The sequence below is a fragment of the Podarcis liolepis genome, assembly GCF_965112155.1.
Source record: "Podarcis liolepis genome assembly, chromosome: 15".
In the NCBI taxonomy this organism is placed as follows: domain Eukaryota; kingdom Metazoa; phylum Chordata; class Lepidosauria; order Squamata; family Lacertidae; genus Podarcis; species Podarcis liolepis.
In genome coordinates this window covers 23434312-23449360 of record NC_139566.1, presented here as the reverse complement: position 1 = coordinate 23449360, position 15049 = coordinate 23434312, and the positions used below count along the sequence as shown (strand labels likewise).

The window sequence follows — 15049 nt, the reverse complement described above, 5'->3', positions numbered from 1 at the left end:
TATGTGAGTAAACCTTTTTATACTTTTATAGAAGACTGTGTCGTGTCTTATCTTATATGAGGGAATAAGGGGGAAATACCAGAACAGATATTATAGAGGCTTTAGTGAGCCTGAGCAAACGCATCCACAGCAATTTTAAAAAGGGGAATGTTACTCTGCTAAATTGTGGAACTTGTTAACACAAGTTGGAAAAGGATATAATCAGACAATATATCTTCTCCTGCATCCCTGAACATTCCCACAATCAGAAGGTTGGTGGTCCTAATCCCCGCAGTGGGGTGAGCTCCCGTTGCTCTGTCCCAGCTCCTGCCAACCTGTTTAGGGAAGTTTTTAATATTTAATGCTGTATTGTTTTTAATACTTGATTGGAAGCCGCCCAGAGTTTTTATTATTATTATTTATTATAGCAGTTCAAAAGCACGCCAGTGCAAGTAGATAAATAGGTACCACTGCAGCGGGAAGGTAAACGGCGCTTCTGTGCGCTCTGGTTTCCGGCACGGTGTTCCTTTGCACCAGAAGCAGTTTAGTCCTGCTGGCCACATGACCAGGAAAGCTGTCTGTGGACAAACACCGGCTCCCTTGGCCTGAAAGCAAGATGAACGCCGCAACCCCATAGTCGCCTTTGACTGGACTTAACCATCCAGGGGTCCTTTACCTTTACCTTTTAACAAGCTGTTCTTATATTTTTATGCCTCTTGAGGTGTAATTCCCAAGTGGGTGGCAGCTCAGCCCTGACACCTAACCTTTCAAGGTGGTTTGATCACCTTGACAGCAGCTGAGAAGGACAGTCTTCTTTTTTTTGGGACAGCCCTAGCTCACCTTGTTATGCGTCGGGCTTCCAGATGGCTGGGGGAATCTCTTCTCCGCTTCCTCATGGGTGAATATGACTGTTTGCGGCGTCGGCGGTCACGGTGCCTGTGAGACTCCTTCCCACTGGACCCGTACTTGTGATCTCGTTCACGGTCCCTGAGAAAAAGAGATAATCCCATGGATGATCATCATTGCTTATCTTAGTAAGTACTGGAGATGCAAAAAGGTTGAGGGAACGTTCTTTCATATGTGGTGGACTTGTAAAAGGGTATTGGGAAATGATCCATAATGAATTGAAAAACATGTTTAAAGGTGCTTTCCCCCCCAAACCCCCAGAATCCTTTCTGTTGGGGATAATTAAGACTGAAATTCCCAGGTGTCAAAAAAGGTTACATATGTATGCCACTACTGCTGCCCGTGTTTTGTTAGCCCAAAAATGGAAAATGAGCAAGGTCCCAACCAAAGAAGAATGGCAACTTTAGTTGACAGAATATGCACAACTTGCAGACTTAACATATAGAATTAGAGAATAAGAAGAAGGTACATTTAGAGAAGATTGGAAAACTTTTATTGAATATATGGGAAATGCCTGTGTACAGCTGAAAACACTGGAAGCACTATGAGGGATTTATGATATGTAAAATAAACCAAGGGAAGTCATTTTACATCATTAAGGATGTAAAAAAGTACTTTAAATTGTAAAACAGAAAATTTAATAAAAATTACACACACACACACACACACACACACACAGCTTATCTTAGCTCAGGCAGATACACAAGTTCTTGTTATTTACTAGATTTGTCAGTTGCCCCCCCCTTTTTTTTTTTTGCTGTGGCAACTCAAAGCAAATATTCTAAGCAATAAACAAACATAGGCATACATTGAAGCTTTTCTCCCTCTCTCAGAATGCTAGAACTTGTTCAGGGAAGTTTTTAATGTGTGATATTTTAATGCATTTTTAATCTTTGTTGGAAGCTGCCCAGAGTAGCTGGGGAAACCCAGCCAGATGGGTGGGGTACAAATAATAAATAATAATAAAATATTATTATTATTATTATTATTATTATTATTATTATTATTATTATTACTACTACTACTACTACTACTACTACTTGTGGCCATCCAATGAAGTTGAGTATCAGAAGATTCAAGACTCATAAAAGAAAGGACTTCTTTTGAACTATGGAACTCATTGCCACTGGAGGCAGCGATGAGGGCCACCAACTTGGATGGCTTTAAAAGAGGGTTAGACAAATTTGTGGAAGATCAGGCTATGAGCCATGATGGCTACCTTCTTCCTCATCGAGAAGTGCAAATTTGGCAGTTCCCAAATTAAAATGCAAAGGAAACTGAACCCGTCCCCCAACCCTAGTCTGAAGTTTGCCCTAGGCCTGGTGTTGTTCCTGGCCACCGCCAGGCCATGTGTGACTTTCTTGGGGCTGCGTTAGACCCCGTGCTGGTCCTGGCGCTCACCTGGCCTTGTGTGACCTTCCTGGGGCTGCTCAGCCCCCCATCATGAGCAGAAGGCCAAAGACAACAAATGTAAGAGAGGGGAGGGCAGAAGGGGGGGGGAACAGGCAGGTGAGGAAGGGGCTAGCGGCAGGGAGGGGGTGAGTGAGCAAGGGAGATGTGGGGTGGGGCTTGCCCCAATAGTGGTGGTGAGGGTCTGGGTTTTTGATCCCTGGAAAATGGCAACCCTAGATTAGTTGACATGGGAAAGAAGACTCTCATATCTTCTGTTAATAACCTCTTAACAACACCCTCAGATTTACTGCCCACCAACTCCTATCTCCAAGTCCTTCCTATCTCTTAAATATCTGCTAATGTCAAATCTCTTGCAACCATCTACAGAGCCTTCAAACATCATTGCACAACCACCCTGTGAACCGCCCTGAGACCCCCAGGTATACGGTGGTATATACAGTCAATGAATGAATGAATAAATGATGATGGAGATCCCGGATGAGAAGTGTGTGGATGGTAAGATGGGGGCACTGGACACAGCACAAGCGAGTGGTACCTGATAGGACTATAGCGAGCATAGCTGGGACTTCGTCGCTGCCTGGAGCTTCTGCTCCCGGGGCTTCTCTTGCAGGACTTGGGTGAGTAGCTAGGAGAACGTGAATAGGATCTGGAAACAGGGGAGAAATATAAGGCTGATGGGAAAGAGCAAGAGGTGCAAGATTCAATCCCCAACAGAAGCTGTGTGCACTGGAAGGTGGTCTTGCTGAGGTTGTGGTTACACAGGGCCACAGAACTGGTTCACAGAGACGTCTTGCTACCTGGTGTAGGTTTCTGTTGAGCTCAGGGGTACAGAACCCTTTGCTTCTCTAGATGCATACCTTCCAACATTTCTCTGATGAAAATAGGGACGTCCCATTCCATAATGATAATTTTACTATTTAAACCCCACACATCTCAGTGACCCAGCCACTCCGGGTAGCTTCCAACATATATGGGTAAAGGTAAAGGAACCCCTGACCATTAGGTCCAGTCGTGGACGACTCTGGGGTTGTGGCGCTCATCTCGCTTTATTGGCCGAGGGAGCTGGTGTACAGCTTCCGGGTCATGTGGCCAGCATGACTAAGCCGCTTCCGGAGAACCAGAGCAGCGCACGTAAATGCTGTTTACCTTCCTGCTGGAGCGGTCCCTATTTATCTACTTGCACTTTGACGTGCTTTCAAACTGCTAGGTTGGCAGGAGCATGGACTGAGCAACAGGAGCTCACCCCTTCGCGGGGATTCGAATCGCCAACCTTCTGATCGGCAAGTCCTAGGCGTGTGGTTTAACCCACAGTGCCACAACATATATAGAGAAACATAATAAAACATTAAACATTTTTAAAAACCCTTCCCTATACATGATTGCCTTCAGATAACTCAGGGGCTGGATAACTCCATACCTTCCAACATTTCTCCAATGAAAATAGGGACACCCTAAGGCAAGCATGGCCAAACCTGGCCCTCCAGCTGTTTTGGGACTACAACTCCCATCATCCGTAGCTAACAGGACCAGTGGCCAGGGATGATGGGAACTGTAGTCCCAAAACAGCTGGAGGGCCAAGTTTGGCCATGCCTGTCCTAAGGAAAAAGGGGACATTCCAGGATCAAATCAGAAACCAGGATGGCTTCTGTAAATCTGGGACTGTCCCTGGAAAATAGGGAGGCTTGTAGGGTCTGTAGATGTTGTTGGATCATCTGTTCCAGCCCCCTGCCATGCAGAACTATGCAGCTGTCCCATAGGGGGATTGATCCTGCAACCTTGGTGCTATCAGCACCATGCTCTGACAAACTGAGTTGTAGTCCAGCAGCATCTGGAGAGGCACAGGTTTCTCATTCTGCCGGGTATGAATGACAAGCAGTGTGGCACAATGGTTAGAGCATCATACTAGGACCTGGGAGAACCCCGGTTCGAATCCTCCCACTCAGCCATGTGAAGCACCTTGGGGCCCAGTCATTGCCTCTCAAACTAACCACCTCATGAGGTTGTTGGGAAGATAAAATGGGGACTTGGAGAACCACGTGCACCGCCCTGAGCTCCTTAGAGGAAAAGGTGGGGTATAAACACAATACATAAATAATATACACATTTATATCATGCATTTTAAAATACTACTTAATCAACCAGAAACCTCTATGCCGTTTCAAAACTTTTTAAAGCAAGCCTTCCTAGACCTGCATAGTTGATATAAATTTAAACATGTAATTTTATTTGTGTGAAAACTGCTGATTTTGTTTTTGAATTCCTTTTTAGGTTTACGTTTTTTTAAAAAAACATTATTGGTAATTTGAAATGTATATTTTATGTAAGCTGCTTAGAAGCTTCGATGACTAAGCAGCATATACCGTATTTTTTGCTCCATAAGACTCACTTTTTCCCTCCTAAAAAGTAAGGGGAAATGTGTGTGCGTCTTATGGAGCGAATGCAGGCTGTGCAGCTATCCCAGAAGCCAGAACAGCAAGAGGGATCGCTGCTTTCCCTGCGCAGCAATCCCTCTTGCTGTTCTGGCTTCTGGGATTCAGATTTTTTTTTTTCTTGTTCTCCTCCTCCAAAAACTAGGCCCGTCTTGTGGTCTGGTGCGTCTTATAGAGCGAAAAATACGCTAATTCCAATGTAAAAAACGAGTTCGCATAAAAACGCATACCTCTGCAGTTTCAAAACAAATACACAATCAAATTCCGCGTTAAAAGTATGTTTCAGGATAGACTTTTCTAAATGTAAAATGCTTTGGCGGGTCCTGAAAAGGATAAGAGTGAAGGTGCCTCCCTGATATCAGTGGGGAAGGGGAGTTCCAGAGAGTCAGTACTGCCCCCAAAATACCTCACCTTGTCCCTGATGAACAGGATCTGCTGTGCGAAGACCGGGATCCCGCCTTGTGATGTAATAAATGGGAGTGGTTAGACTCTGGAGATGACCTGCTGGATGTAGAATCATACCGGGCACATGACCTAAGAGGCGAGCCAGAAAAAAACAAAGGGTGAAAACAAGACTTTCTTTTCTGAGTGCCCAGGAGATTGCAACGACCCTTTTCCTGAAAAGGGACATTTCACACCCAAAAACAGCATTCTAGCCTTACAGGAACTTGGTACAGCAAACCAGTTTCTGCTCTAATTTCACTCACTTTAAAAGATGCAATTTGAAACACAGAAAAGCTGCCTTATACTAGGTCAGGCTATTCATCCATCTGGCTCTATACTGGCTACTCTGACTGGCAGCAGTCTACTCTTTACCCATCACTGCTATCAGAGATGCTTTTGCCTTGCATGAAAAAGGTCCCAGTTTCAATCCCCAGCAACTCCAAGTAGGGCTATGTGAGAACCCTCTCTGAAACCCGTGTCAGCCATGTCTAATCCTCCTTTAGAGCAATCTAGTTTGGTGGTCATCCCTGCCTCCTGTGGCAGCGAGTTCCATAGTTTAACTAGGAGGACTTTCTTTTATCTGAATCTTCCAACATTCATCTTCATTGGATGCCCGTGAGTCCTAGTGTCATGGGAGATGCAGAGACACCTTTCTCTGACCAATTAAGCCATGCATAATTTTATAAACCTCTTTCATCATTGCTCAGGTCCAGTATATCTGAAGGAGCGTCTCCACCCCCATTGTTCAGCCCAGATACTGAGGTCCAGCACTGAGGGCCTTCTGGCTGTTCCCTCACTGTGAGAAGCTAAGTTACAGGGAACCAGGCAGAGGGCCTTCTCGGTAGTGGCACCCGCCCTGTGGAAAGCCCTCCCACCAGATGTCAAAGAGAACAACAACTACCAGACTTTTAGAAGACATCTGAAGGCAGCTTTTAATGTTTGATGTTTTACTGCGAATATTAATATTTTGCTGGAAGCCGGCTAGAGTGGCTGGGGAAACCCAGCCAGATAGGTGGCATCATTATTATTGTTGTTGTTGTTGTTGCTGGAAGCCGGCTAGAGTGGCTGGGGAAACCCAGCCAGATAGGTGGCATCATTATTATTGTTGTTGTTGTTGTTGTTGTTGTTGTTGTTGTTGTTGTTGTTGTTGTTGTTGTTATTATTATTATTATTATTATTATTATTATTATTATTATTTGGGATGATACGGCCTTAGACCTATATGCAGCATAGATGGTGAGCCACATGACCATGGTAGGCTGGGTCGCAGGAACAAAAGTGAGTGGGGCAATGAATGTAAATGTCACCTTTATACATTAGACTGCTTTCTACACAAACACCCCCCCCTTTTTCTAGAAAAAATAGCCCTGCATCCAGGCACATAAGAGCCGCGATCAGAGTTCAAGGGCACTCATGACATGGGCGTAGCTAGGAGGGGGGGCAGGGAGGGGCAGTTGTCCCCCCCATCGATAAAAATCAATAAAAATACATAGCAAGCTAAGGTCCTGTGTTTGGTAGCTATCCAAGCTCAGACCTGAAACATAGCAAGGCAGAATCATAGAGTTGGATGGGATCCCAGAGTGGCTGGGGAAGCCCAGCCAGATGGGCAGGGTATAAATAATAAATTATTATTATAGTATCAGGAGCTACAGCAACTTCCTGTTGCTCCAGAGCTCAGACTTTCGGGGTGGTTGCTCACCTCTGATCCTTGGCTCGAACCCTTGGAGATGGATTGTCTAAAGTTGCCCCCTTCGTCCGGGAGAAGCAGCTGGTGAAGGAATTTCCTGAATCAGAACTGCTCCCGTTGCTCACCTTCCCGGAAGAGAAGGCCCGGCTGAAACCATCACAGACTTGATCACATGGTGGTTTGGGGCCCCCCTTTGACCTGGATGCACTTGTCTGGGTGGATGGAGGGGAAGAAGTATCATTTCCTGAGTCGTACTCGTGGGGTTCTCCATTCTGTTGGGCCAGCCTGCCAACCCGACCCTCTGCTTTTTTAAAGAGGTCAGCAGGACACCCAGACTTTGAAATCTGCAAGCAAAACAAAAGCCATTGGCCAGCGTTTAAATAGATTTTTCCTCAGCCCATTAGTTTTGTCTGATTTTATACACTCAATCGTTATTTTTTTTTTTTCCAAATAAACCTTTTTTCTTTTCTTTTCTTTTTAACCATCATGATGCACAGTCTGTAATCAAAGGAAAGAAAGAAAGGAAGGAAGGAAAGAAGGAGAAAGGAAGAAACGAACAAAGAAAGAAAGAATAAAAAAACAAAACAACACATCTCCCTGAAAGAAAGAAGAAATGTCTTTTTTCCCCACCCAGATATAAATTGGAAGATTTTAAGGCATCATGCAAAGAGTCCTAGGCATGCGAATCAATGTTGAATGAAAGATCAAATAAAAAATATATAAAGCAGACTTAAAACCAAAGCCTTCTCTAAAAACAAAGGGGTTGAAAAAGAAAAGGAGTATCTTTAAAAAGACGGACAGTCATATGCCTTAGAAATTAAACAGAACAGAACAGAATCCTGCAAGCATAATCCAGCTAAAATTAAGCACTTCTAGTTCCCATTGATTCCAGCAGGGGAGCCTTAAACAGCCATCGCTGACCTGGTTCCCTCCAGATGCCCCCTGCTGGTGGGGGCTGATGGGAGTAGTAGGCCAGAACATCTGGAAGGCACCAGGTTGGCAAAGGATGGTATTAATCATGCATAGGTTCTTTCTTGAAGAAATCAACAGAGTATAAGGAGGCAATCCTATGCACCAGTAGTCCCCAACCTGGGAAGTCCTCTAGCTTGTTTTGGACGACAACTCCCATCAGCCAACATGGCAAATTGTCAGGGATAATGGGAGCTGTAGTAGCAACATCTGGAGTGCCACAGGCAGGCACCCAATCCCTGATACAAACAAATGTCCTGTCTTACCCTGACTTTGTCTGGAAGACCACTGGAAGGGCATAAGGCAGGCCAGTAGTTTCAGCACCATGGGCAAAAGGCTGGCCAGTGGTTTCAGCACCATGGAAAGCTCCAAGTGAGCTACTTGCTCCAAGAATGTCTGGGACTTAATGAAGCCTTCATTGCCTCCAGGGGCCAGATCACCCCCTCTGAGACACCACACCTTCCTCAAGGAGTGGAAGGACATACTGCCTGGGACTGATGGGAATTGTAGTTCAAAACATCTGGAAGGCACCAGGTTGAGGAAGGCTATATGAGATTAAATCCCATTTGAAATGCAGTGGGGCTCGATCCCAATTAGATACGGATCGATTGCATGTCCCATTGAAAGGAGTGAGACTTAACTCCTGAGGGAACATGCCTGGAGCCAAGCTGTAGAAGAGCTTAACTTTGGCTGGGATCTTGCCCTTTTGTGATTGATCTCCATTTCAAATCAATCAATCAATCAATCAATCAATCAATCAATCAACTCTCGACAAGGAGATGGGATGTCTATCACAAACTTTAAAAGAAAAGGAATCTCTTAGGAATGACAAAGGAAATCTGGCAGGCAAACTGTAATGCCTTGAAACAATAATCAAAAGAAGGAAATGAAAGAAAACTTTAAGAAAACAAAAAGCAAAAACTCCCTCTGGGAAAAAAAGGTAGACATATATATATCTCGGTGTGGTTTTTTTCCCCTCCTAGAAGGCACAGCTCAGGAATGGGGAACCAATGGACTCCCAGATGCTGCTGGACTACATCTCCCAGAATCCTCAGCAGCCAGAACGGCCAATGGTGGAGGATGCTGGGATTTGCATTCCTGCGATATCCGGGAGGCCACAGGTTAGTCACCCCCGGTACAGCTCATACTTTCGAGGGACCTCTAGTAATAAACGTCCTAGCATCTTGCGGTTTTCATCCACTTACCAATCAAGATTTCCTCCTTTAGTAGGGTAAGGTGTAAGAAAAAGGGAAGAGTGGGCATCATAAGTCCATCATTAGAGTCTCAAATTACAAGAGAAGATTAAAAAAAGAAGAAGAATCCACAAACCCTCTCTCTATCTCTCTCCACTCAAGTGTTGGGTGGTTGTTTTTTTTGTCTTGTCCGATTTTAAACAGCTTTGCCATCATTTTCTCTCTCTCTTTGCAAACAATCCCTTTCGAGCTATTTCCTTTTGGCCACTTGTTTATCTGGGATTTATATGGCATCTATTCACATCATCACCTTTGGCTTTTAATGCTGACCCACATAAAAAAATAGTCATTAAAAGGAGAACGGAGATTTATTTATTTTTTGGTAAAAAAAAAAAAGAGAGAGGAAGATTTCCCGCTTTGCTTTTTATTGAGGACCAAAAGGAAGACATAGGCACTGGCTACAAAGTACAAACACACCTGTTCTCTCATTGATGCTTTGTGGCTCCCCACAATATCATCAGATCCATGGGGAGACGTTCCTGGGTTCTAGAGCAGCTCATACTAGCCTCGCCTGCAGACTGTCCCAATGCAGATTGCAAGACGTAGCAAACAACTACAACAAGCTCCAAATCTCACAAAGCATGCTCCTTATACCGAGTCCTTATCTAGCTCAGGACTGTTTTTGTTGTCTGGCAGAATGTGACAGCTGGTGCCCATTGAGACTGCTGGGGAAGAAGGCAGGGAGTCCCACAGCACTGGCGGAGGAAGAGGGGGGGGGGGGAGCGTACCGCCCCTGGCACCATGATCTTGGTGGGGTGCCATAGTGGCTGCCCCCCCCCCCCGTGCTGGGCACCACGCCCCCAGGACACGTGCCATGCCCCTGGGACATGCACCACGCCCCTGTGGGTGGCACGCCATGCCCCCAGCACGTGCGTCACACCCCTGCGAGGCATGCCACACCCCCGGGACGTGTGCCACACCCCTGCGGGCGGTGTGCCATGCCCCTGGGCTGTGCACCACACCCCCGGGATGCATGCCAGCCATGCCCCTGCCTGAGAGCCAGCGTGGTGTAGTGGTTAAGAGCGGTGGACTCGTAATCTGGTGAACTGGGTTCACTTCCCCGCTCCTCCATATGCAGCTGCTGGGTGACCTTGGGCTAGTCACACTTCTCTGAAGTCTCTCAGCCCCACGCACCTCACAGAGTGTTTGTTGTGGGGGATGAAGAAAAAGGAGAATGTTAGCCGCTTTGAGACTCCTTCGGGTAGTGATAAAGCGGGATATCAGATCCAAACTCGTCTTCTTCTGCTGCTGCTGCTCTTCACCCCGGTGCTGGAGCATGAAGCTCCCCCACTGCCCAACAGTAGAGGGCACCAGAGCCATTGAGAGGTAGAACCAACTGATTCTGGTTTCCCATCCTTGTCCCTAGTGAGTTATGCAAGGGGCAAGACTGAGAGGAAGCTGAAAGCCAGGGCTACCCCCTGGACTGGTTGTAAGTGGAAAAGCAGGCAGCAGAGATTGAGTCTGGTGGGGGCAGTGCCCCATTCTCCACCTGGCATCCTTGGGCAGCTGTCGGGGCCTCGGGGGTCCCATCTGCCAGGCGGCTGGATATGGGATCTTTCCAGCATTTTAATTACCCACAATGCCCCTGTCATCGTGTTGCTACTCCAGGACATTGTGAGCAATGAAAACTAAAATGGGGCCGGTCATTTGCATTTCCTGCAATGCCCCAGAATGATGTCACACCAGGGGCATTGTGGGTAATTAAAGCGGTGGGTGGTTCCCAAAGCCCTTTGCCACAGACCCTTGCCAAGGTGAGGAGGAATGTACCAAGGGACATCCTCAAGCAGGGGTTCCTAAAGTGGGTGGTACCAGCCCTTGAGGGGGATTACCTAGGGGGTCTAAGAGGCAAGTGGGGATGTGTAAATGGCTATCAGACTTTGAAAAGCTGGTCTTATGGGATCATCAGTTTTGTTGAATTAATAATAACACATAATAATAATTTTATCATTTGCACTCAGCCTACTGAGTTGCCCCAGCCACTCTGGGCGGCTTCCAACAGATATAGAAACATGAGAAAACATCAAACATTAGAAACTTCCCTATACAGGGCTGCCTTTAGATGCCTTCTGAAAGTTGTATGGTTATTTATCTTCTTGACATCTGGTGGGAAGGGGCATTTCACAGGGTCCCTGTAACCTCACTTTTCGCAGTGAAGGAACCGCCAGAAGGCCCTTGGAGCTGGACCTCAGTGTCCGGGCTAAACCGTGGGCGTGGAGACGCTCCCTCAGGTATACAGGGCTGAGGCTGTTTAGGGCTCTAATTACTCAAACCAAATGGTTTATACTGGATTTTGAATAAATGTGCAATTAAGGGCTACTTGCTTTGAATTTTGTCGTGTTATCACCTTCCTTAGCAGGGATGCCAACTTGAATAAAATATTGGGGGAAGAGGGCAGGTAAGCCCTGCCCTGCATAATCCACAAGATGTGGTACATGCACACCTTCTGAATGGCAATGTCCATCAACTTTGGGGGTCCCCGGCCCCCTCAAATATTTTATGGGGGTGGCGGTGAAGAAACCTCGGCCCCTGGGAGTTGGCTCCTAGGTTCCTTAGTGGCTTGTGCAGACTGCTATTCTGAGTACAGTCATACCTTGGTTTCCAAACAGCTTAGTTCTTGAATGTTTTGGCTCCCAAACGCCGCAAACCTGGAAGTGAGTGTTCTGGTTTGCGAACTATTTTTGGAAGCCGAACATCCGATGCGGCTTGCGCAGCTTCCGATTGGCTGCAGGAGCTTTCTGCAGCCAATAGGAAGGCGCCTTGGTTTCCGAACATTTTGGAAGTCGAACGGACTTCTGGAATGGATTCTGAGAACCAAAATACGACTGTGATGCTTTTTATAGGTCAGGGTAGGGGGAACTGGGGGATGAGTTTATGGAACCAAGAAAAAGTTTCAGAGCAGCTACCCTACACTATCTGCATATAAACAAACTGAAATATTTACTCGTTTAATGTGGGGCCTGGGAACTAACCCTCAGACCAATGCGCCACAGTTGCTGCGCAGACACCTTCTGCCATTCATTCTCAAACGTGTTAATTTCACGGTGGGTGCCTTGTTTCATATCGCTTTGCTTAGATCTCTATTTAGGTGAAACGATGGAGATTGCTCGGTTCTCCTGTCAAGAGAACATTGCTGTTACCGTTTTGCCGCCAGGCCATGGGTCTGTGAGATAGGCAAGAGTCCTGCAGGGGAAACTTCACTAAGCCTACTTACTCTTATCAAAAGTCCCATTGAACTCTGCAGGACTTAACTTCTAACGAAATATATTTGGGATCAGGCTGTTTGCAAGTTTTCTGGTCGGGTCAAAACATTATTTAATTGAAGTGGGAGGAGGAGAAAAGAAAGGCTTGTACCTCGGGCTTCAATTTCCGCCGAATGCTTAGCTCATGAAGCAGGGTAGCCCAATAGGTTACAAAAGTATAATTGCAGCGAATTTTCCAATTAAACTGAACAAGCCTGTTTGGTGCGCTTTAAATGCCTCCTTGGAGAGACGTTGCTATCAATTTTCTCAACCATATGGAACCAGCAGTTTTTGCAGCGCGCTTAAGAAACCTCTCTCTTTCTGGGGGGTCTTTCTTGTGTTTTAAAGCTCCAACTTCAAAGTCAGAATATCCTTCCCTTCCAGGAGGTGCCTGGCGGCGGAACGAGCCTGCACAAATCCACAGATTTTCTGCATGAAGTCCCAGATTTCTCTTTGGCTGCTCTTTCCTTTACTCTCCCATACAACACTCCCACCCCACCCTGAAAGCGTGCACATCTATTATCAAAATGTGAGTGACAGCCGCCAGCTTGGTCGGTTTCAGAAAAGGAGCCAGCAAATCTATGGAAGATATGGCTATCGATGGCTGCTAGCCACAGTGGCTATGATCTACCACATAAGAATGTTGGAAGAGCCCGCTGGATCAGGCCAATGGCCCATCTAGTCCAGCATCCTTTGCTCACAGTGGCCGACCAGATGCCTGTGGGAAACCAGCAAGCAGGATTCGAGCACAAGAGCCGTCTCCCCTCCTGTGGTTCCCAGCAACTGTCATTCAGAAGCATCGCTGCCTCCGACGTTGGAGGCAGAGGACAGTCATTGTGGGTAGTAGCTATCGACAGCCCTCTCCACCATATTGGAAGCAGTGTGCTTCTGACTACCCAGTGCTGGAAACTGTGGGATGTACAGTGAGGGGGGAAAGTATTTGACCCCCTGCCAAATTTTCCCGTTTGCCGTCGGACGAAGAAATGACCAGTCCATAATTTTAATGGTAGGTTTATTGTAGCTGTGAGAGACAGAATAACAACAGGAAAACCCCCAGAAACCCAGAAGTCAAAAGTCAGAGATGGATGTGCGTTATAATGAGTGAAATAAGTATTTGATCCCCTTTGCAAAAGATGACTTGGTACTTGGTGGCAAAACCCTTGTTGGCAATTACAGAGATGAGACGTTTCTTGTAGGTGGCCACCATGCAAATTTAACAGGGGATCAAATACTTTCCCCCCCTCACTGTAAAACTGCAGTCAAGTACAACATTCCTCCAGTGGACATGTCAGGGGATGTTTTGTACAACTCAGGAGAAGACTTCCTGTTTCCTCCTGAGCTGGGACAGACTTCCACCACATGTGGCTTGAAGAGGGTGTGGTCTCTTGTACTAGCATGGAGGAGCACACGGCCTCCACGTTCTGATCAGTGTGTGTTCTCCATTTTGTATGTCGCTGTGTGTTTGGAGAAGTGACTGCTTAGTCGCAGTCACTTGGGACTAACTTCTTTATGGAATAGTTCTAGTTGTTATGTAACCTAAGCCTGCCTATCTGTGAACCTGAATGAATCTGCGAGTAAACTACTTTTATATTAACGTTAATCAGATTCATGTGTTGATTCTTTTTAAGAGGAATTAGAAGGGATTTTACCAGGAAGGAATCTTTAACAGTAAGACTCAGATGAGTCAGCAACAAGCTGATCGCTGCGTAATTTCAAAAGGGGGATGTTTGGAATTCTGCTAGAATATGGAACTTGCTAGCGCAAGTTAGGAAGGATATCATTAAATAATATATCCCCTCCTGCCTCCCTAATCATCCCCACAGAAATCACAGCAAGGGAGAGCACTGTTGTGCTCAGGTCTTGTTTATGGGCTTCTCAGAAAAGTCATCTGGTCGCCCACCATGAGAACAGGATAGGATGGCAGACTAGATGTGCCATTCACCTTGAATCAGCAGTGCTCCTCCTAATCCTCCTCCTCATCTTACATGCAATATCTGTAAAAAACCAGCAACAATAAGATGACCTCCTGTTTGGCAAAGAGCCTTCTCCATCTGCTAATCTGGCCATAGACTTATTCAGAATCTTGAGAAGCCGCCTGCAATTTTAAGTTCCCACAATGTTCCAGAGGAAGGCTGCATCAGCCGTTCCAAAGCACTGTGGGAAATTCAAAGCGATGGGTGGTTTCCCGGCGCCTGCTGTTGCTAGGCAACCGTGCGGGGCTTGTAGGCCACATGTCGACAACAGTAAGCCATGTCAGTGTGCTGGAATGCCAAAGCTGTCTAGATCAGGGTTAGCCTTCCAATACTGTAGACTACAACTCCCGTCACCCCTGAACATTGGTCATGCTGGCTGGGGCTCACGAGAGTTCCCAAAGTATCTAGAGGGCGCCGTGCCAACTTTCCCCGGTCCAGACCTAGATCTGAACTTTCCCCTGCCGCAGCTCAAGTTTAATTGTGTGGTGTTTTTTTTTAAAAAAATTAACTCAATTAGTGCTTTTGCTATCAAGCTCCCCAGGAGGCATCTTGATTAAGTTTAATGGGCAGTGGAATAATAATGCTTAACAATGAGTGTTCAGACAAAGTATAGCAACAGCAACTATCTCCATAGCTTTCCTCTCAGGCTACCCTTAGGAACAGACAACCCTTGGTCATAGAGTGGGGAGCAGTGGCGTAGCATGGGTTGTCAGCACCCGGGGCAAGGCAAGTAATTTGCACCCCTAACCCGTGGATT

At 46.3% G+C, this 15049-nt stretch overlaps 1 protein-coding gene across 1 annotated transcript in view; it reads right to left on the bottom strand.

Annotated features, from left to right (window-relative positions):
• Positions 1-15049, bottom strand: part of SRRM4 (serine/arginine repetitive matrix 4) — a 123360-nt gene that overhangs the window by 6386 nt on the left and 101925 nt on the right. Inside the window, exons 9-12 of the mRNA XM_083478680.1 lie at positions 6871-7202; positions 5139-5261; positions 2834-2944; positions 820-966 (exon numbers count right to left, since the gene is read on the bottom strand). Coding sequence (XP_083334806.1) covers positions 820-966; positions 2834-2944; positions 5139-5261; positions 6871-7202 — 713 coding nt within the window. The remainder of the gene's footprint in view (positions 1-819; positions 967-2833; positions 2945-5138; positions 5262-6870; positions 7203-15049) is intronic.